Here is a 22,327-nt window from a genome sequence, read left to right on the forward strand (position 1 = left end):
TCGTTAGTTCAGTCGCTCAGCCGTGTCCGACTCTTTGCGACCCCATGAACCGCAGCACGCCAGCCCATCGCCACTGCCGCTGTCTTATTTCAGGTCTGTGTTATCTCCCAGACGGATCCCCACACAGGCTCTGTCACTGCCCACTATCCTCCTCTCAGCTGTGATAAAAAACAAAAATGACTCAATAAGACACAGGTCACATTACTCCCCAGAGCAGCACATTCTATTTTAAGACCTCTCAGATGGTTAGGAAGTTTTCTTTGTGTTGTCAATGTGTTTCCCTGTAGGTCTCAATTACTGAGAGTGGTTGTGCACTCCGGGACCCCACGGGGCCTCAGTGTGCTCAGTGTGAAGGGAGCCCTCACCGTCCCCACATCTTCTCTTCTCCATGCTGAACAGACTCACGTCTTAACTCACAGCCTGTAATCTGGAAGGGCTGGGGTGGTTTTGTGGTGGGAAAGCTCAGGCCAAGGCAGGGGTGGAGGCAGCATCTGTCCCCTGCATGGTTTCTCCTGCGTTGGGTGGGGTGTCTGGCCAAAGTCCCCTGTAAATGTACGTGAAATGGATGAATCTGTGTCTCAAAGTACGTTGCCTGGGGTCACAGTGAGTTGGTGGTAGAAAGAGGATTTAGGTCTGATTCTCCCAACTCTCTTTCGGGGCTGTGGGACCTCAGGCAAGTGAGCGAGCCTCCCCTGGCTTCTGTTCCCTTCACTGCAGCACAGAGAGTAACCATACAATTTCACAGAGTTATCACCAGGATTAGCAGAGAGTGTGAAACATTTAACACAGTCCCCAACACATGGTAAACACTAAATAAATGGTCATGTCACACAGCAACTGAGGTGGGGATGGTAGTCCAGGTTCTTGCTTCTGTTGTGGGGAAGAAGATCTAGGCTAAATGTATCCTTTAGGCAATAGTATCTAAGAAGTTAAGAAGGTGCTGTTGCATCGCACTGAGGTTTCCACAGATTAAATAAACTGGTAACATTTATCTCTTTGCCTACCCTGTGCAGGCAGGAATTGGTGGTGGGCCTCACAAAGGAGCTGACCATGAACATTAGCCTGACTAACTCTGGGGAAGATTCCTACATGACCAGCATGGCTGTGAATTTCCCCAGAAACCTGCAGTTTAAGAGGATACAGAAGGTAACTATGAGAGCAGTTGTGGAACCACATGGCTCAGGGCTTTAGGGGCTGTAATGAATTCCCGGTTAGAAACAAGTCTTCCTGTTAGGCTGGATTCCCTTCCTGCATCTCGGCTTGGTTATGGAAGCCTCCTCACTCTGCCTCCGGCCTCATCCTCGTCCATCCAATAAATGATTATTAACTAGACAAATCCCGTCTAATCCAACAATAAGCCAGGGATCCAGTCATATCATTCTCTGCCTTAAACATCAATGGTGTTATTTTGCCACCCAATCACTCCTTCTGCCTGCAGCCTTTCTAACCTAGAGTTCTGAGAGAGAAATAATCTATAATAAATTAGCTTGACTGGAAAGTAAAAGTCTGCTCCGCCTTTCATCAGCCTGGGAGCACAGACTCAAAGCCAGCTGTAAGATACCAGAAAACAGTATTTCTCCCAAGGACACCCAGCAGCTATAAATATTGTAACATTGAGAAATTTTGCTCTCTAAAATCATAGGCAATCAGAAACTTTGCTGTTTGAAGTTATATCTATAATTTTGAAACCGTCTTACTGTTGCCTGGAGAATCTAAACTGTTTTGACAAAGAGAAGCATTCTTATTTTCCATCTGAGACTTGAAACTTCAGATAAAATGTTTCTACACACAGCTTTTCACATTCACCTGAATAGTTTCCAAGAAAGTGGGTCTTTGGGTCCACTTTGCAGCCCAGAATTGATGTTGAGTGGCCCTTTTACACATAGCCCTGGCCTTTTTTTTTTTTTAAAGGATTTTCTTTTTTTTCACGTGGACCATTTTTAAAGTCTTTATGGAATTTGTTACATTGCTTCTGTTTTATGTTTTGGTTGTGTGGCTGCAAGGGATGTGGGATCTTGGCTCCCTGACCACGGATCAAACCTGCACCCCCTGCATTGGAAGGCGAAGTCTTAACCACGGACCATGAGGGAAGTCCCATCCCTGTTTTATTTTGAGCCTGTAAAACACTGCTTTGTTTATATTTCCCCAAACTCTTTCCCCAGAATCCTTTAATAACTATCTTTTCCTTTGTTTGGTGAGATACACCACAGTGCAGTTTTCCTCACTCTAATGAGTCAACAAACCTGGCTCTGTCTTATTATGGGTATGTCCCTGGTGGTCTGAGGCTGTTTGAGCTAGGACAGCACCCGTTACATGCCACGATCTCCTAAGCACCTAGAATGGAACTAGACCCACCATCCTTGGGAGAATTAAGAAAACAGTGGCCACTCGGTCATTTTCCATATCCAGTGGTCCAGATGAGGAACCATGTCTGAAAAAGGCTGCGTGGCAATGCAGGGGGCCTTCCATTGGTCCAAGGTGCAGTTCAAATGCCTCCCTCCCCAGGAAGACTGATTCCTCCTGGTTGGACCTCATCTTTCTTCACTGCTTGTTTCTGTGCCGCTCTCACAGAACCCCTCCTGAGGCCTTGTGTTTAAATTCTTCAACCATCTAGTACTGAGCCGTCTGCCCAACTTGTGAAGGAGACGAGGACAAAGACAGGTTTATTTGCATCTCCAGCTCCTGGCAGGGTGTCTGGCATGTTGTTGTGAGGAAACTGAACCTTTTTTTTTTTTTTTGCCTTTTCAAAACCATATCTTTTGTGTTAACAGCCTCCTTCTCCAGACATTCAGTGCGGTGACCCTAAGCCGATTGCTTCTGTCCTGGTCATGAAGTGCAAGATCGGTCACCCCATCCTCAAGAGGTCATCCGTGAGTTTGTTTTTTTTTTCCTATTTATTTGGCTGCTCTGGGTCTTAGCTGTGGCATGCAGGATCTTTTAGTTGCGGCACGTGTGATCTAGTTCCGACCAGGGATGGAATCCCGGCCCCCTGTGTTGGGAGCTCAGCGTCTTAGCCACTGGACCACCAGGGAAGTCCTGTGAGTCCGTTTTGATTAGCTGACTCTTCTCACTACCCTAGGGTTAGTGTTTTCTACTTCCCAGGCTCATTAGAATCTCCCAGTTGCAGTTTCCACACTTTCCTTGACTATACCGTCATCTGTAACAGAGCGTAAAGCTGCCCAGTGTGCTCTGGAAGTAGGGAGCGGTGGAGGTGAGGGTACAGTCACAGAGACAAGGTTGGCTCACCCCTGTACAGCAGAGCGAAGCTGGGGGTGGTCTGGAAGGCTATTAGCCTTGAGGGGAGTCCTTGACCTGCCACTGATGATCTCTGTGCTGCGGGAGACCTCTCGAGCAGCTTCCTTGGCTGTAAAAGGGGAATAATGCTGTCTGCCCTGCTCACCGCATCGTGACACTGTATTACGTGGAATAATGGGACCTCGAAGCATCCTATGCTACAGAAGCATGGAGTACTGAATTACGTTTTCCAGGTCTGTTTAGTTAGTAGGATTGTGAGTGGTATAAACGGGAATCAATCCACCTTTTTTTGTTTAACTAGGCAAACTTTTCGTTGGTTTGGCAGCTGGAGGAGAGTGCCTTTCCAAACAGGACAGCCAACATCACTGTGATGGTCACCAAGTAAGTCATGCCTGGGTCAAGGGAGCCTGGGCTGTGGTCCTGCAAAAAAGCTCCCTCCCACACGTGTGCATCAGAGCTATGACTCCTCACTGCCCCAGAAGGGAAGCCTCAGGGAGCCCCAGGAAGGCACCTGTGTCCCTGCAGTGACCTGGGTTTCCCTTGTTATCAGAGATATTTAAAATGTTCCTTTATTGACAAAGTAAAACTATGGTATAGTCTGGTAGACTGAGTTTTGCACTGGAGAGCTCATTTTGGTTCCTCTAACCTCAGAGATGCATCTAACCTCTATGTTTGGGGTAGGGTGGGGTACACTGTCGGTAAAGTTCTCAAACAGGGGTGATTCTGCTCCCAGTGGCAACGCCTGAAGACATTTTTGATTGGCATGACTTTGGTGGGGGTGTTATTGACATCTAGCGGGTAGAGACCTGGGATGTTAACATCCTACAATATATAAGACAGCCACTCATGAAGACTTTCCTGGCCCTAAATGTCAATATTGTCAAGGCTGAGGAACTCTTGTCTTTTTTGCCACACCGTGCAACACGCAGGATTCTAGTTCCCTGACCAGGAAGTGAACCCGTGCCCCCTGCATTGGGAGCGTGGAGTCTTAACCACTGGACTGGCAGAGAAGTCCTGGAGAAACCCTTTTAAAATCAGTGTTTCTCCAAGTCTGGTCTTCCAGTGCAGAGTCTTCTGCACTCTGTTTATCTCCAAGAGTCTTTTCTATCTGACCCCCAGTGATCCTGGGAAGCCAAGGTAAGAAGCAGCCATGTGTACAAAGCAGGGGTGCTATAAATTGACACTCTTATTTTCTAGTTCCAATGAAAGAAGGTCTTTGGTCAATAAAACTCACAGCCTTCAAATCAAACACGCCTTCATTGCGGTTCTTCCCAAGTAAGTACTTCCGGGGGGCCCCATACCTGCGGGACAGCTTCAGGGGTGGGTCTAGTGGTCAGGGTGGATGTGGGCATTGCCTTTCCCTGAGAGGAGGCTGCTTAGAATTCAGGCTCCCACTGATCTCTAGGGCATTAACTGTTAGGTCCTAGAAACCCTGTGGCTGTAATCAAAGGAGGAACAGTACCAACAGGTTTTGATACCAAAGGGAACTGATGGGATGCTAAGGAGGGAAGAGAGGACTTAAGGGATTAGGAAGAAAGGAAGAGAAAAAGTAAGGCCACCCTGAGGAATGATAATCGGATACAGAACCAGCCTGAAGGGACTGAATTCAAATATTCTAACCTGATCCCAACTGCCCCACCACTGCTCAACATTTTGCTATTCAACTTTGATCTCTCTTAAGAATTAAGGATCCTCTTAGTGTGTCCAATTGATAGCACTGAGGTTTATTTAAAATGAGAAAGGGGCCCTGAGGCCTAACCCATGTCCTCTCAACTGCAGACCCTCAGTGATGTACATGAACACAAGCCAGGGGTCTTCCCACCACAAAGAGTTCCTCTTCAACGTAAGTGCTCTACTTATCATCGCAAAGCCAACAGGTGGCAAAACAACACCAGCCGTGACTTTCCGCTTGGATTTTATCTTGTAGATACATGGGGAGAACCTCTTTGGAGCTGAGTTCCAGCTGCAAATTTGTGTTCCAGTTAAATTACAAGGTTTCCAGTTCCTAACAGTGACGAACCTGACCAAGATTCAGGTACATAGAGGCAGTTCTGTATCACGATCACATCTCTTTCCAGAGTGGCTATGGATTCTCAAAGGTATAAAAACTAGAACTCTAGAAAAAGGAGTAGAAAAAAGATGAGTTAACCTGGGAACGCATTTTAGGAGTAAATTACCCAAGTCATATTCGTAAGGAATATTAACTACTCAGCCCAAACTGACATTTCGATTTTTCTTCCCTTGATGAAAAAAGTAAGCAAAATTCAACCTTTTTAGTAGCCATGGAGACATTTATTTTCCCTTTGAAAATCATGGATAAATTCTGCTTCTCTGTGATTGGCAAATGAGATTGATAAACATGTGGCACTTCTTCCTATAAATTGTCTACCTTCTGCTTTTCCTGTCTCCCAGTCTGTACGCCTGGGACTCTGCTGTGGTACAGCCTCTTTGCTCTTAGTTGACTCATCTGTAGTGTGGTTCCCAAAGCCAGCCTTATGACACCTACAGGAACAGGCTCTTAGCAGTGTGACAGCTGAGGCCTTGGGTGTTCCTGATTTTCTTCTTTTCTGTTCAGGCTACATAAAATGTTGAGGTTCAAAAAGGAAACTGTGGAAAGGAATTTACAAAATGAAGTCTGCTGACAGAAAAAGGGCTTTTCAGTTGTAAATGGTGTTCTCACATATAGTTTATTTTCAAAGAATATTTGTTAAGTTTAAACATGTCAGTTTCCACTTGGAAACAAAATTCTTGTTTGAACAGCTGATTGGAAACTTGTAAGAGCAGGAATCCCACGCTGCTGTGGGGACAGAGGTTAAAAACAGCATCAGGGGCTTCCAGTTCCACGCCCTCTCCTTTGGGGGTGGTCAGTACCCCCGGCTTACTTAAACAGACTGTGCTGGCAGAGCAGGTCCGTGGCAGAGCTGAAGTTCAGCATAGTCTGATAGAAATGCTGGATCTGTTTCTTCATTCGCTTCAAGGCGGGGGTGTTATGTTTGGACTTGAAGGTCATCTGATTCAGGATCTTATCTGTGAGGTAATGTAGCCAGAGCACGTTGTTATATGGGTGATATTCACCCCAGCAGTTGTTGTTTTCTTTCCTCATCAGCCTGTAGATCTCAAACTGGTAGTCGCCTTGTCCCATAAACAGGTCCTCGTCCCTGGAGATGTCACAGAAAACCACAATCCCATCCCGCTCCAAGCGGGACAGGGTGTAGTCAATGATGTTGACTTGCAGCCCTCGGGTGGGGATGGAGCTCGTCTTTCCATTGAGGGTGTAGTGGAGCTCTTTGAGGCTGGTCTTCTTTAAGAGCACGTTCCCCCAGTGCAAGTCTCGGTGCTCAAAGTGCAGTGAGGCCTCAGCCACGGCAAGGGAGGCGGTGATCTGGTGCAGAATGCTCTTGGCAGTGGCAATGGAGGACAGCTTCTTTCTCATCTGCTCTAGGTCGATCCCTCCAAACTCAAACTCCAGCACGATGAAGAGCTGGTCTTCCCCGAAAAAGTCAGGCCGGTCGTTTGCAGACCCTTTGGTTGAGTGATAGTGATCCCAGGCTTGGAGGAGCAAGGGAGGGTAAGATCCTTGAACGCAGTGTACCGAGTTCAGCCCAATGAAGCCTTCTGTGCGGTTGCATGCCTCATCAGACAAGAGGCTCAGCTCTTTGGAGATGATGATTTCTGGCAGGATTTCCTCAAAAGTTTTCTGGTGAGCTCCATTGACTAAGTCCTGTCCTTCGATAGCAATGATTTTTAGGGCTACAGGTGTGTGGTTAGTAACTGTTTGAAACACTTCGCCAAACACCCCTTCTCCAATCTTCTCACAGCATTCCAGTTTTCCTTCGGAGAGGTAGTCGCTGAAGGGGATGGGGCCCACCTGATTGCATTCCCCATAAAGCTTTTCTGCATCAGATGTCCTTTTGTCTGTGACCTGCTGTGTCTTTAAGGGGGTTAGCAAATACATAGAGGAGGAGTGCCAGGGGGACAGAGCACAGCTTGTTCTGTTCTGAACAGGGTGGTGTGAATATTCTGACATGAGGGACTCAGACAGAGAACCGGCCAAGGTGTCGCAGCTGCATACTTCAGACACAGCTGTCACGATCTTCTTCTTGTGGAAACTGAAGGAGGCTCTGGTTTTGGTCCAAGAGCAGGCATTCTGTAAACAAGTCAGGTCCTGGGTGACGCATGAACCATCTTCCATCTTTTGGCCTTTTGTAACCTGGCAGTGATGGAGGAGGGAGGTTTCTGCTGTCCCTTGATGCTTCCTTTTTCGGCTTAGCCTGGTTCTCTCAGGCCCGTTGCTTTTCCCAGATGCGATTCCGCCCTTGCACCCACGGGCCTCCTCGTATTCTATCTGGACAGACTCTTGAGACTCAATCTCTCGACAAGAGTCCTGGTCTGTGGTCCTCTTCTTACCCCTGCCTGATAAACCTGGGCTCTCCAGCCTCCTCCCCACCAGTTCCCTGTCATGGCAGAACTCCTTCAAATTCTTCCCATCTGTCCCAAGCTCGGAATCCTCAGGATTTCCTGGGTCCAAAAAGCTAAAGAGAGCTGACCTGAGGCTGGCCTGGGCTTGGTGGGCCAACCTGGTGAACCTGCCTCCTCCTGTCGCTGCGTCCTGGGAACAGGGGAGGGGTGCCTGGTCCAGGGAGGCTTCTGGGAGGTGGAAGTTGCTCGGAGCTTCTGAGGCTGCATCCAGAAAGGTGGAAGGATCGGTACAGATGCTGTCTTCTGGCGCAGGGAACCCGGGGCCGGGAGAGGCCAGAGAGCTGAACAGGGAGGCACTGGTGCCCAGCTCGCCGCCGTCCCTGGGCTGGCCGCACACACGGAGGTCCGGGCTCAGGGAGCCCGGGTTGCCGTTGGGAAAGGACGGCGGTTCTAGAGCGCCGCAGGGGGTGCTGCACTTCTGCGGGCACCGCGATCGCAGCCTCAGGCGTCTCGGGGTCGCGATCTGACTCGGCCGGCCCTTGGCGAGTCGGGCGCCAGCGCGCCTCCGCCGCTGACCCACCGGGCTGCCGGGGAAGTCGGGGTCGTCAGGATCGTCGGAGACGACAGACTGCGAGGGGCCGCCACTGCTGGTGTCACTGCTACTGCTGCTGAAGAAACGCTTCCGGTCCTGCGGCGGGAACCACTGTACGGCTGCCAGGCCCGGCCGCCTCCGCGGCCTCCCGCCGCCGGCTGCCCCGTACGTTCGGAAGAGCCCACTCGCGGGTAGCGGGAGTGACGCCGCCATGGCCTGCACCCGCCAGGCAGTTCAAATGCTAACACCGCGAGACTTCCTCGAGACGCGGAGGCGCCTGCCCGCCGGGTCCTAGCGCCCGGCCGTCCGCGCAATCATGACGGATCTCGCGAGAAGTGGGAGGGGGCGGGTAACTATGGCGGTTTGGCTTTTTCATTGTGTTGCGGGGATGGACTGAGATGGTTGTCGTTTCAGGCCCACACCGTGTGCACTCAGGCTCTCGAGCGCGTTTGTGGGAGCGACCTGGTTCAGGTGAGCGCAGTCATCCCAAAGACCGGAGAGAGGGGGTCGTGGGGGAGGGAGGACGGCCTGAAGCGGGTGCCCTGAGACGCCGGGATTGTACTTTGCCGAGACTTCCCCTGAAAGCACAGGCCGAACGTTCCTGAGGCGCCCCTTAGTCTCTTCACCGGCTCACGTTTGCCAGGGTTGCGGCTTTGCTGGAACCAAATGAGGGCAGAAACTGCTCACACCCTTTATTCCTCGACCTTGAGGTTGTCTGTGTGCTAAGTGTTAAAATTCCCAGCTTTTCCACCCCATAAACAGATCGTGCTAATTAACACCCATCCTCTTTCAGCTTGTGGAAGAATGGCATTCAGTAAGCTGTAAGGTCACCTCGGATAAAGAAAATGTAACCGTGGCTGCAGAGCTCTCCTTGAATCAGCTAAAGCAGGTACTTAGGATTTGATTAATCCACGTTTCTCGGGCATCTTCCCTGGAAACGATAATATTAATAGCATCTCCAAATATAAAGTGTCCAAAACAGGTCTGTTGATCCACCTTCTGCTCCAGCCTGTTGCTTCCCCACTCTCTCAGGGTAACTAACTAGGGTAACTTACGAGTTACTTGCGTGCTCAGGGGTGTCCGACTCTGCGTTCCGGCGGACTGCAGCCCACCAGGCTCCTCTGTCCATGGGATTATCCTGACAAGAATACTGGAGTGGGTTGCCATTTCCTCCTCCAGGGGATCTTCACGAACCAGGGATGGAACCCGCGTCTGCTGCTGCTCCAGCATTGGCAGGCGGATTCTTTACCTCTGAGCCATCTGGGATGCCCTTACACTGCTGACTTACTAGGAATTCTAGGAATTCCTTGTGGTGACTCCTTTTCCTTAAAAAATTTTTTTTAAAAAATATTTATTTACTTATTTGGCTGCACCAGGTCTTAATTGTGGCTTGCAGGATCTAGTTCCCTGACCAGGGATCCAACCCATGTTCCCTGCATTGGGAGCTCTGAGTCTTAGCCACTGGACCACCAGGGAAGTCCGAACTCCTTTTTCTTACATCCCCTTATCTGTTCCAGCAGCAAACTCTGTCATTCTGTCCCATCCCCACCCCCAGATATATTCTAAATCCATTCACTTCTGTCTGTCTCCACTGTTGTTCAGGTCACCACCTCTTGCTGGATTCACTGCGGTAGCCGCCTCCCTGCTTTTCTTGCCTGTGCTTTTGCCGTGTCCTTCACAGACATTCTTCATGGAGCAGCTATTTTTTAAAAGCAAACACTATGCCACTTATCGGCTTTAAAAAAAAAAAAACTGTATACACTTAGACTAAAATTTGTCTTTTTCAGTGGTGTCCCAGGCATCCTATGATCTGGTCTCCACTTACTCCTCCATCTCCTAATACTTTCGTCTTCCCTGCTTCTTAGACTCCAGCTTGCTGCTATTGTTCTAGCCACTGGACCTTTGTACTTGCTGCTCCTTCTGCATGAGACAGCTTTTCTCCTAGATCTTCATGTGTGTGCTTTTTTCTTATATTTAATTCACATATTACCTTCTTAGCTAGACTTTGCCTGATCACTCATTCAAAAGTAGGAACTAAAGTCAAGTTTAACATCTTGTGATGATCCAGGTGAGAATGATGGGATCTGAGCTGAAGAAGTAGCAGTGAGAATGGCGGAAAAGGGACAGGTGTTAAGAGAGACTGAAAAAAAAAAAGAATCATCAAGAACTGACTTGGGGATGGGAGTGTGGTGTGGGGTAAAGGATAAGGGAAAAGAAGTTGAGTTTTAACTAGGTTTCTGGCTTGGGAAACTTAGTGGTTGCTGAGGCCATTCATTAGACTTGAGGAATACTGGAGAAGGAACACATTTAAAGGGAAAGATGAGAAGCGGGGGGGGGCGGTTTCCTTGGCAGTCCAGTGGTTAAGACTTTGCCCTCCAGTGCAGGGGGTATAGGTTCGATCCCTGGTCGGGGAACTAAGATCCCACATGCCTTGACCAAAAAACAGAAACGTAAGGAATGATGCTGTCCAGGAATTGTAAGTCCATTTTTTTTAGAAGTCTATTTTAAATCAACTATACTCCAATTAAAAAAAAAAGTTAACTCCAAAAAAAAAAAAAATGTAGTAGGTCCATGTCTAAAATATGTTTCATTTTTTTTCTTCCCCATCTTATAGTTACTAAGAGATGTGACTGAGCTGCAGATCCTTGGTGAAATATCTTTCAACAAATCTCTGTATGAGGGGCTCAACACAGAGAACCACAGAACTAAGGTAATCCCTGGCTGTTTTCTATTTTCTGGGTGTTGTCCTGGGAAGCCTGTGCCTGGCTTTAGCGCCCTTGTACAAATAGGCACTTGCTATTGCCCTCTTCCTGTTTCAGTCTTATTACCTCTGCTCTTGACTCTGCAACCAGCTGTCTCCATGACCTTGAGTTACTCAGGTTCTGCCTAAGTTTTTCTGTCTCTGAAATGAGGCAACTGAATAAGAGGCCTAAGCAGAGGAAGTCTCAGTTGTTATAACTAGGCTGGAATCAACACCTAACTATATATACTTTGATTTGAAAATTTTTTTTTTATTTCCTAGTTGAGAATTTTTTTTTCTTAATATGTATTAACTCGCTTGCTAGTATGTGATACCAGTGTTTAGTTACAGTGTCCCGTGGTTACAATACTCATGAGTGCACAATTCTCTTATGTCTTGTCTTTTTTTTTTTTCTCTTATAAGTCTTAAACTAAGTCCTGGAACCCTTGGATTCGTTTTGCAGAGGTTTTACATGTGACTGCAAGTCAGACTGACCTTTGACCTTTGTGATCTGTGGGCTGAAGACTGTGTGTGCCCCTGCGGGGCTGTCGTTCTTGTTGACACTTGCCCTAGGCAGCTGCTAGTGCCAGAAATGGTCCATCTGTGAGCTCTTTAGTGAAGCCTGAGTGTCAAGAGGGTGAGAGTGGATTGCTCAACATTAGCTCCTCTGCTTTCCTCCCTGGAGGAGGGGAAAGGCACAGTTCTCTAGACATGTCAGAAATAACATTTGTTTATTTTTGAGTGTGTCTGATACAGAAAATGATGTGGAAGAAAGAGAAGTGTTCCCATTATATCATTGCACAGATTAAAAAAAAAAAAAGAAAATCCAAGTCTTATGCAAAGATCCCAAATGAAAAATAGTGATTCCTTCACTCCCTGTCTCCCACACCCTGGATTCCCTCCTCCCCAAAAGAGTTCCTATTAACAGTGTCTTATATGCACATTCTTAAGTCATTTATTTATGTATAAATGTTCCCCCTTTACTTACTGGTGCTTTTATTGTAGAGTCTCCATGATGATTTTCCTTTTTTGAAATTCAGTACCCGAAGCTAAGTTTTAAGTGCATTTCAGCTGCAAAAAAACCAAACTAATGTGCCTTAAAGGCCTCTTGTGTTTATCTGGGGGTGGAGGCAGACCGGTGTCAGTGGCCGGGCTCCTTCAAATCTTGAGCTTTCCTGACTATGTGCTGGCGATGCCTTCCCTTGTGCCTGGCCTAAAGTCGCCACCTCTCCCAGCAGTACATTTTCACATGGCAGAATACAGAATAGGAAGCCAAGAGGTCAGTAGTAAAAGGAGTTTTTCTTCCCGTGACTTCCTTTTCTTTCTTTTTCTTGTTTTTCGGGCCACACGGCACATGGCACATGGGCTTTTCGTTCCCCCACCAGGGATTGAACCCGTGCCTGGTTCAGACTCTCTCTCTCACACACACACAACCAGAAGGTCAGTCTCCTGGCGGACTGCTAGATAAGAGACCAGAATAGTTTGTATGAAGTATTTTGGTCATCAGATCACTTTCCTGTCCTCTGGTTTACTCCTCCCCTCACCCCACCTCCAGTTTTTGTTCTCTTTGTTTTTTGAAGATTCTGTTGCTCTACCTAGCTCAGAGATTCTTTGCTCAGCCATGTCCAGTCTACTGATGTGTACATCGAAGGCATTCTTTGTTCCCATCACAGCAGCTGTTCATCTCTAGTATTTCTTTCTGGTTCTTTCTTAGGGTCTCTGTCTCTCTGCTTACATTGCCCGTCTGCTGTTTGTTCTTGTGTGCTGTCTGTTCTATCCTTTGGAGCCCTTAGCATATTCATCGTGGTGATTTTAAATTGCCAGTCTGATAATTCCGACATTCTTGCCGTATCTAGTTCTGGTGCTTACTCTCTCTTTTTAAATTTTGTTTTTTTGCCTTTTGGTATACCTGATAATTTTCTTTTGATAGCTGGAAATGCTGTACCAGGTAAAAGGAACTTCTGTAGGCAGACCTTCATTAATGTAGTGAGGTGTGGGGAGGGGAGGTGCTCTGTGGTTCTGTGATTAGGGCTCAGTCTTTTAATGAGCCTGGGCGTCTGGCCTGTGAACTTCCTCACTGTTTCTGTGGGACAGGATAGCTAGAGTGGGCTTGAGTTGGGCACTTCCCTTCCCCCAGAACAGTTAGGCTCTCATTATATCCAGCAGGTTAGGCTAGGGTTAACTGTTTTCCCCTGAGCCCAGTCCTTGTTCAGATCAGAGTTCTTTGGCTTATTTCAAAGTGATTCCTTTTCTGTTCCCCCTGCTGGAAGCATGAAGGGTTTTTTCTCCAGCATTGACTGTGGGAACCTGGTCAAGTGCCTGGAGTAACCTCACCCCAGTGGCTGGGTTCCCTGGAGTTTGCAGCCCCAGAGTCATCACTGTCGTGCTTACAGCAGTCCATCCGTTGCAGTTCAGGATTTCCTTCCCTGGCGGTGGTGAGCCTCTGCTCTCTGTGTCCATCTGTCTGTCTGTCCCTCTGCTGTTGGTGGCAGCAGGTTTGCCTGGTGTCCTCCCCTCTCTTAGGGATCCAAGAAAAGTTGTTGATTTTCCAATCTGGTCACCTTTTTCCTTGTTAGCATGGAGTGGTGACTTCCAAGCCCCTTACATGTGGAACCAGAAACCAGAAATCTCATTAGATAATTTTAAATACTGCATCAGGGAAGGTTTAGCTTTTTGCTTTACTGTTGTCAGTCTTGATCAATACACGGTATGTTGCCAAGTTCTCATATTTCGCTTCTTAAAATAATGTGGAATTTTCACTTCATTTTGCTTCACCTGACTTACAGGGTGATCTCTGTGTTTTGTTGCAGATCACTGTCATCCTCCTGAAAGATGAGGAGGCGTATTCTCTGTCTCTCATCATTAAAAGCAGTGTCGGGGGCCTTCTGGTTTTGATCGTGATTATAGTCATCCTAGTCAAGGTCAGTTCCCCCCACGTTCATGAAGGTTCTGGTGTTGGGCAGAATTCTGCTTAGAGAGCCACCCCCCGACCTCGAGCAGCTACCCTAGCCTTGTGACCCCGTTTCCTTCTTCCTTTAGCCACACACCTGTTGAGGCAAATGAATCAAGACAGTTTCTGTCTGAAAAAGATCAAGATCTCATTGAAGAATTGGAGTGCAGAGCTATTTTCCTAAAAGGGACCTGATGTTCCTTTCCTGTTTAAACCCTTTCCTTTCCTTCCCCTGATCTAATGTTCAAACTCTTTCACTGCTATCCAAGGCATCTAATGTCTGCCTCTACTCTCTCCACCCTCGAGTCTTGCTTTTTTTCTCAACACACTGAACTGAATAGCTTTGTCTCTCTGTGTTTGCAGTGAGGCTCTCTACACCCGCCTCCCAAGCCCTTTCCTTCATAATTTGCTCTCGCTCTTCCCTTAAAACTCAGCCCAGAGATTCCTGAGTCCTCTGAACTGACCTTTATGCCTTTCCCTTGAACTGCCCTCTAGAAACCCTTCCAAGAAGCAGTGGTTATACTGTGTTGTCATTGTTTCTCTTCCCAACTAGATTGTGAGTTTCTTGATATGTAGGGGGGCTGTACTTGATCTCTTTCTATCTTTTACATAAATAGATCCAGTACAGCTGAAATGATAGTACTTAGCAGAATTAGTTAACTTAAAAAGGTGAAAGTGGGGTGGGGGTTTAGAGGAAGGTGGAAAACCACTTCTGACTGGGGACTGAACACAGAATGCTTGTGGGAAGGCAGTATTTAAGATGGGTCTCGAAGGATTGGATCATCTGGGGAGATTCAGAGGAAGCAGAAGAAGCAGAGGAGCACTGGGGATATTTGGCAACAAAAAGATAAATGGTTTTCTAAAGCAGATGGATGGCTTAGGCCTGTAATTGGTCTTCCCTCCCTTTGTTTTAGTGTGGCTTTTTTAAAAGAAAATACAGAGAGCTGAACTTGGAGAGCATAAGAAAGGACCAGCTAAAATCACAGAGTCTGCTGGAAGAAGATAATTAGGAGCAACTTCCTCATCCATCCGGAGAGAGTATCAGCCAGTCCTGAAGCTTCTAGAGACCTTCCTTTTAGGTTGTACAGACGACCTTCCCTTTAGATGACCAAGTGCGGAATCTAACAAGTTGTTTGTGGAGTGTTTTTTAACTATACATTGTCCCCAAAGTGCCTGTGCATTGTGCAGAAAAGAAACCTGGGAAACATTTGGTTGTAAATAAAGGTAAACTATTTTCTTTACAGAAGAAGTGCCTTTAATATGCAAATATGATATACTTTGTGATCCCCCCTGCCCCGCCCCAGAGAAGGTTATATGGCATCTCCCAAGCTTGCTTGCCTAAGAGCACTTTTTTCATGCCATTTCTATTAACATCTTCCAAAATAGTCTTCCATGAAGTACATCTTTGTGGGGGACAGTGGTCGGAAGCAGTTCCTGGTCTGGCATTTTTATGATCAAAGGATGCAGTCTGTTATTTCAAATCAGGCCATGAAAAAGCACCCCCCAGAACAAAAGTAAAAAGTAGAAAAACAGGGGTTACCAAAACAGGAACAAGGAGGGAGAGGAGACCAGGACTTTGTTCTGTAGTGTCTGCTTAACATCCTGTGCGGGTCCTCGCCTGGCTTCCTGCTGAGTGACTTGCTCAGGGACCTTCATGTCTCAATGAGAGACATGCCTGCCCACAGGGGGAGGTGGAACCTGGCCTGGGAGTTGGGGACACCGAGATTAGGGCCTCATTACAGGCTGACCTTGCTCTTAGTATCCTTATTTTATTTATATGCCCCATGCTGTTAAAACTTGACCGCATCTGTCCACTCTCAGCTGTGCAGAGGCACAGTTTGTGTTTTCATGGGTGATAAATATCATTGCAAACAAGCGAAGCAGGAGTATATAATGTAGAAAGCAATCCTGCGATCCCTCTGTGTTCTTTAATTCAAGTGCTTTCATTGTTTGTTTTTGTTTGTCTTCGGCTGAGCTGTGAGGCTTATGGGCTCGCAGTTCCCCAACCAGGGATTGAATCCTCGAAGTGAAAGGGCTGGGTCCTAAACACTGGGCCGCCAGGGAAGTCCCTGGACTCTGTTTCTTCATAGCTTTTCCATTGACTTCAAAGTCCTGTCTGTACATAATGGTAATTGGGAGTCTTTCTGATATTTATACTTTTTCCCATCGTTATTTCTCTAACTAGGACTTATTGGGGTCTAAGAAGTTAACCTCTGTGCCTGACAAAAAAATTTTTTTTTGGGCTGTGCTGAATCTTTGTTGCTGCGTGCGGGCTTTCTCTAGCTGCAGCTGGCGGGGACTGCTCTAGTTGTAGTGCACACGCTGCTCGTTGCTTTGGCTTCTCTCGTTGCAGGGCACAGGCCTTAGGGCACGCAGGCTTCAGTAGCGGCAGCTCATGGGCTGCAGAGCAGGGGCTCAGTAGTTGTGCACATGAGTTTAGTTACCTCTCGGCATGTGGAATCTTTCTGGACCAGGGATTGAACCCAGTGTCTTTTGCATTACAAGATGGATTCTTAACCACTGAAGTCCTGACATAACTTTTATACGTACTGGGAAACCAAAAGTGTATGACTCATTTTATTGTGATATTTGCTTTGTCATGGTGTCTGGAACCAAACTTGCACTGTCTCTGAGGTATGCCTTTGAAGGAAAAGAAAGAAGTAAATTTGCTTAGATATTTCCCTGTTGTGTGTCCAGGTTTTCATTATTACAGGTGACTTGCAGTCTCTGCTTTTATGCTGTTCATTGTAAATAAGATCCCACTGTGATTATAACAGTCAAGTCTTACATTGACTGCCTATAAGCTATTGACTGACTGGGCTATGATTGGATTAGACCAATGTCGTAGTCAGGAGACTTCACAAGGAATCAGTCCCTGAGGAGGAGGAGACTGAAATGGAGACATGGTTGCATTGTATAAATTCATGGGCTGTGACTTGGGCTGTAACCTTGTCTTTCTTCCAAAAGATGCCTGTCTAGTGCCAGACCTTTCCCATTTCCTGTTGACCCTCCTCCTCCCGGGAGCAGGACATGCCAGAGCTTGCACAGATCCAAGGACAGTGGGTCATGCCACAGGGCCATGCTCCTGGCCAGAAAAGGCCTCAGAAGGGGCCAGCTGGACACTGGCGTGGGGAAGGGCCCCTTCAGTGTCTATGTTTTCGTTTCCCGTTACGGGCCTGTGAGTGCTCATCCAGATAACCTTGTTCTCTTATGATAACATCTGAACTTTGAATTTGATCATGGAGGGATGAAACAAGCAGATGCGAAAAAGTCAAAGTGAAAGTTGCTCAGTCGTGTCCGACTCTTTGCCACTCCATGGACCATACAGTCCATGGAATTCTCTAGGCCAGAATACTGGAGTGGGTAGCCTTTCCCTTCTCCTGGGGATCTTCCCAACTCAGGGATCGATCTGTAATAAACTGGTCAAACTGTTTAGGCCCAGTTAGATTTTGGTTCCATTCAGCCAAGCCCAGCAGTCTAAAATGATCTGCACTAGAGTGTTATTCTGTGCATTTTCTCTAATATCCATACAAGCAGGGATATTTGGTTAAGATCAGGGTTAGGTATTTTGGGGTCTCCTAGAGGAGCCTGGTAGGCTGCAGTCCATGGGGTCGCACAGAGTTGGACACAACTGAAGTGACTTAGCAGCAGCAGCAGTAGCAGCCCTAATTATAACCTTGTAATAGTGCCAGGATTTTACTGTTACTTTAAGAATAGCTCCAGTAAATGGAATCAAGGGACTCTTAGTCACTCCAGGAAGAGCAGTTGTTCAACTGTCAAGAGTTCAGAAGGTAGCTGGATGCACCTAAAGAGACAGTTCCCAACTCCAGTTGACTTTATTTTGACCAGTGGAAGGACATTTCAAAAACTACGTAAGTATTAATATTACTAAATACATATTCATTCTCGTAGTAGGATCAGAGTGGAAAGTGAAACTTTGCCTTAGCCGCGACCTTGCCCCGACTTGTGCCCCTCCTTAGAGGCTGAGGCGAACTGGCCTGGCACGTATCTTCCAGACCATATTCTGTGCTTTTGTAATATTCACATGTACTTATTAAATGTACTTACAAAGGTGTTAAAGCAACAGGTCTAATAACTGTGCTACTTTTGAAGTAGTGATAAGCTTAAATATTTTTTAAGGCATACCTATAATGTGATGGGAAAATATAATTTCTTTTGGTATTAAGATACAGGTACTGCCAAAAAACAAAAAAAGATACAGGTACTACTGACACTCCTGTGGTTTGTTGTCTGCATTTGTAATTGAAAGAAATGTTAGATTTCAAATAAAGAGCAGTAAAAATAAATGTGGAACAGTTTCTCCATCCAGCTTCACAGACCTCCTCCGTATATTCTGGTCCATTTAATAAGAACATCTGTTCTACCCCAGGCTCTGTACTTAGGCAGCTCATCTCAGAGTCACCCCAGGCTCCATTAGCTGTTTCATGGAGGAGGAAACAACTTGCCTGAGGCCTTAAAACTAGTTTAAGGAAGAACCTCCAGGTCTAATGTTTTTCCACAAAAGCTCAATTACAGATGGGCAAGGTGTAGGTTGGCAGAGTGGAGGTTTACAGGCTTTGCTGGGGAAGAGGCACAGGTGGCGCTCAGCTCTTCAAGTTCCCAGGCTGCAGGTAGGATGCTGAAGGTGCCGATGCTCTGGTCCTGGGAATCAGCTTTTCCGGCAAGCTCTCTGAGTGATCTCTGATGCAAGAGCCACACCCTGTGAGACACTAGTTAGATCAGAGTTTTACACTTTGTCAATGGATAGCACAGACTCGGAGTCTTGATGACTAAGAAGTTGCTTCAGGAGACAAATTTAACATAATGCTCTAGCAGAATGATCTCTGTTGAAATCTTCAAGAATATACACTCAAAGGCTTAGTCACTGTACTCTTGACACCTCAAATGTGCAGGCTAATGGGTACAGGCAGGATATTCAGGATCAACTTTCCCTCTGCCCTCTCTCCCTCCCCCACCCTCCCACTTGTCTCCTGGATGATGGTCTATGTCATTATAGGCAGGTGGGGCAGAAGCGGTAAAGCCTTTCCGGTCCTCATAGCCCTACGGGACATGAGATAGCACTCAGCTGTAACTCCTGGAAGAGTGGATCCTGTCCTTTGGGAATTCAGAGAAGGCGAAGGATCCAGGAAGCCTTTGTGAAGGAGACGGACCCCTGTAATCGGAATCTTGAAGCCACGGGGTGCTGAGGAGAGACTGGCCTGAGCAAAGGCCCCGGGGGTTGGAACGTGCAGGATGTGATGAAACTGTCAGCCAACCCCCCTGAAGCTGGTGTGCTTAACGGGCTTGTCAGGCCAGAAAGGCGGGCGGGGACAGTGACTGCAGTAAAGAGGAAGAGCCTTGGAAGGACTGAGTGCAGGAGCTGCGGAAGTCACACCCACTCTTGGTTCACAGGAGGATGTCTCACTTGCTGTGGGTTCATCACTACAGGCCTGGGAACTCAAGGCGACAGAGGAGGGGATGGACCAGGGTGACTACATGCAGGTTTTGGGGAAACTCCTGCAAGGAGCAGGAGCAGCTTTCTCTACCATGTACCATGTTCGAGCTGGTGTCACTTCGGTTTGGTTGACTTGAGTTTGAGCCTTTACCCTTTTCAATACCAAGTGGACCAGCATTTGACAGTTTATTCTTTTTAAGTGCCACCTCAGTGGAGTTTTTCCCCAGGTCACATTCTGAGAACTGAATAATGAGGAATAACCCATCAATTACGACAGGTCACCAGGCTGCTGATGGACTCAGAAATGCTTCCCACAGAGATGGGCTTCCTTCTTCCTGTTGACTCTTTGAAGCAACATGAGTAATATATCTGCTGTTTCTTAAATGGACCACTAATGTCTATTAATGGGACGTGTTTATCATAGCAGGACTCTCCAGAGCAAAAGAAGAATTAAAGGATAAATTGCTTTGTGAAACCCTTTCCATGCCACCATGCCTTTTCCACTCTTGTCCCTTCCAGGTCATCCAGCATCCTCCGGGCTCTGAAGCAAGGGCTTTCCTTGCCTTGGGATGACTTCCTTTTGTGTCCTGAGACAGATTGAGATCTCCTGTCTCAGCCGTTGCTTGAGCTTTCCTCTCCTCTGGGATGGGAAATGAAACCTTGTTTGTTAGGTATAAGTAACCTCTCCTCCAAGGACCAGATTGTTTTATGCAGTTTGTGTTTCCTCTTGTGCTTCCTTTAATTTTTTGGAGAATACATTCTGAGTTTATTTTACAATTCCCCATCACTTCACTGCAGTTACCTTAGATCATCCGAGACAGCCTTATGAACCAGATGAGATTGGTCAGTCCAGTCACAGCCAGTTCCTTTCTTTCAGGTGGACGACACTCGTTACAATGAAGTATGATGTGGATGATTTGGGTGGAGGAGAGAGAAAGGGGCTTTGACTATTCACCCTGACTGCTGACTTAACTATTTGCTAAGTTGATAAACATTCGAACAGTAATGGTGGGGAAGATCATTTGAACAGGATGCCTGGTGAGATGGGTTTAGGTAGAGACTGGGAAACCATCACTCAAAGACTGCAAGCAGTTTTCACTCAAGTGCTTGAATTCATCTTGGTTTTGGAAGCATCCCTGAACTTGGACTTCTAGTAATGCCAGTGCAAAAAGCAAAGACCCCTTCTCCTGCTTGGGGTACAATGGGGATTAGATCTGAACTTGGGGTGGTGAGCCAGCCCCAGCCACGTGGAGGTAGATTGCAGATACTTGGTTTGCAGCTCAAGGGAAGTATTTTTCACGTTGTTTTGACCTTGACCCACGGGAAGAAATGCATTATACGTCATAATGTCATATGCACACACATACTTCAAACAGAAGTTTCACAAAACTGTCTACCCATACTTCCTTAAACATACTCTAATGTTTTTTTTTGTGTGTGTGTGTGAATATACTGGTTGGAACCCAGGAAATTGCTATCATGAGCCACTAATGGGTCTGGGTTTAGCTTAAGAAGCTGTGAGGGCGCCCACATGGGAGAGTCTGGCCACACCTCTGAGAAGAGCCCTTTCCCCTCTGGACATCCCTCACGTCATGTCTGAAGCCTCTAGAGAGTTCTGTCAGAAACTGCAGCCTGGCTTTGGCTGGGCCATGGGGAGATCAGGAGGGGCTGCCCACACTGGAGGGCAAATGAGCAGGTTGTCGGAGAGCCATGAGAGGGAGGGCTAAGGGAGAGGCTGGCAGGAGAGGGAAGGAGTACATGGTGCGTCCTCAGTCATGTCTGACTCTTCGAGACCCCATGGCTCCTCTGTCCATGGGATTCTCCAGGCAAGAATACTGGAGTGGGCTGCCATTTCCCTCTCCAGGGGACCTTCCCAGCCCAGGGATCAAACCCACGTCTCCTGCATCTCCTGCAGAGGCAGGCGGATTCTTTACCACTGCACCAGCTGAGAGGCCCTGAGGGAGAGAGGGAGGCCAGGTGACAATTCCTAAGCCTTTCTGCCAGGATGATGTCAACTTCCAAAATCCCCAGTCATAATTGGAGCAGCAGCTGGAATCCTCTCTGGGTTTAAAAAAATCAGGCCTGAATTCACTCAACAAACATTGACTTATTTTATGGCAGGCACAGCAGTGGCCGTGGGGTGCAGAGATGCCTAAAGGCAAGGTCCCTGTCCTCCTGGAGCTTATGGTCTTAGAGGGGGACACAAGCAATAAGTAAATGAGGGACAGGGCCTCTAAGGGAATAAGAAGGGGTAATGGGATAGAAAGTAGTTGGGGTGGAGGCTGCTTTAGTGAGTGGTAGTAAGAACAGGCCTTTTTTTTTTTAAAAAAAAAAGGAACTGGCATTTGAGTTGAAACTGATGAACAGATGCAAAACTCAGTGCTTCCTAAATGGCAGTTTGAGGGCAAAATACAGATTCCCAGGCTCCATCCTAGTCTTAAGAGAATGACAATATTAGGCGCAGTGCCCAGGAATTTGCATTTTTCTTCCAAATGATGCCCAGGCTCACTAAAACTGGAGACCTGCTGCCTTGGGGCGTTTTCTTTGAGAGAAGATCACACCTGGTGAAGTTTAGGGTCCCTTCCAACTTCTGACTCCCAGAGCCTGTGGTTCAGGGAAGGGACTTCTCATTGGTGTGTGAGGGCCAGGCCACGGAGAGGGGCAGGGCGGCTTCCGGTCAGACTGCAGGATGGTAATGCCTGAGATGCAGAAAACAACGCGTGCACAGCCCCACACACATGCACTCGAAACTCGCCCAGGACCCCGAGTCTCTCTCTTTGGCCACCCCAGGGTCCAAACCTGATCTCAGAGCTGTCCTCATCTCCGTTCTCACCACCTCCAATTTAATTTCACGTGTTGTGAGGGTGACAGATTTAGAAGCTTAGATTAGGTCCCCTCTCTTGCCTTGGGAACATT

General features: G+C 47.3%; 2 protein-coding genes and 1 long non-coding RNA gene across 3 annotated transcripts in view; 2 read left to right on the forward strand and 1 right to left on the reverse strand.

The window, feature by feature from the left end:
• ITGAE (integrin subunit alpha E) overlaps positions 1 to 15,199 on the forward strand; it is a 60,814-nt gene extending 45,615 nt beyond the window's left edge. The window contains exons 21-31 of the mRNA XM_086359624.1: positions 1,014 to 1,146; positions 2,772 to 2,870; positions 3,557 to 3,636; positions 4,453 to 4,530; positions 5,035 to 5,098; positions 5,183 to 5,290; positions 8,681 to 8,737; positions 9,060 to 9,155; positions 10,881 to 10,976; positions 13,817 to 13,927; positions 14,871 to 15,199. Of these exons, the coding sequence (XP_086215750.1) occupies positions 1,014 to 1,146; positions 2,772 to 2,870; positions 3,557 to 3,636; positions 4,453 to 4,530; positions 5,035 to 5,098; positions 5,183 to 5,290; positions 8,681 to 8,737; positions 9,060 to 9,155; positions 10,881 to 10,976; positions 13,817 to 13,927; positions 14,871 to 14,966 (1,018 nt within the window). The 3' untranslated portion in view covers positions 14,967 to 15,199. The remainder of the gene's footprint in view (positions 1 to 1,013; positions 1,147 to 2,771; positions 2,871 to 3,556; positions 3,637 to 4,452; positions 4,531 to 5,034; positions 5,099 to 5,182; positions 5,291 to 8,680; positions 8,738 to 9,059; positions 9,156 to 10,880; positions 10,977 to 13,816; positions 13,928 to 14,870) is intronic.
• Positions 5,526 to 8,681, reverse strand: HASPIN (histone H3 associated protein kinase). Its single transcript, XM_086359580.1, has one exon. The coding sequence runs from the start codon at positions 8,477 to 8,479 to the stop codon at positions 6,134 to 6,136; it is 2,346 nt and encodes a 781-aa protein (XP_086215706.1). The 5' UTR covers positions 8,480 to 8,681; the 3' UTR covers positions 5,526 to 6,133.
• Positions 15,200 to 17,701: 2,502 nt separating the features above from the next.
• Positions 17,702 to 20,838, forward strand: LOC147352274 (uncharacterized). The gene is made up of 2 exons (XR_015148064.1): positions 17,702 to 17,828; positions 18,974 to 20,838. It is a non-coding gene; the product is annotated as an uncharacterized LOC147352274 (long non-coding RNA).
• Positions 20,839 to 22,327: the final 1,489 nt, after the last annotated feature.

The sequence above is a fragment of the Bos grunniens genome, chromosome 19 (assembly GCF_055505025.1).
Source record: "Bos grunniens cultivar Pamir isolate PY7600 chromosome 19, Bosgru_T2T1.0, whole genome shotgun sequence".
NCBI classification, from domain to species: Eukaryota; Metazoa; Chordata; class Mammalia; order Artiodactyla; family Bovidae; genus Bos; species Bos grunniens.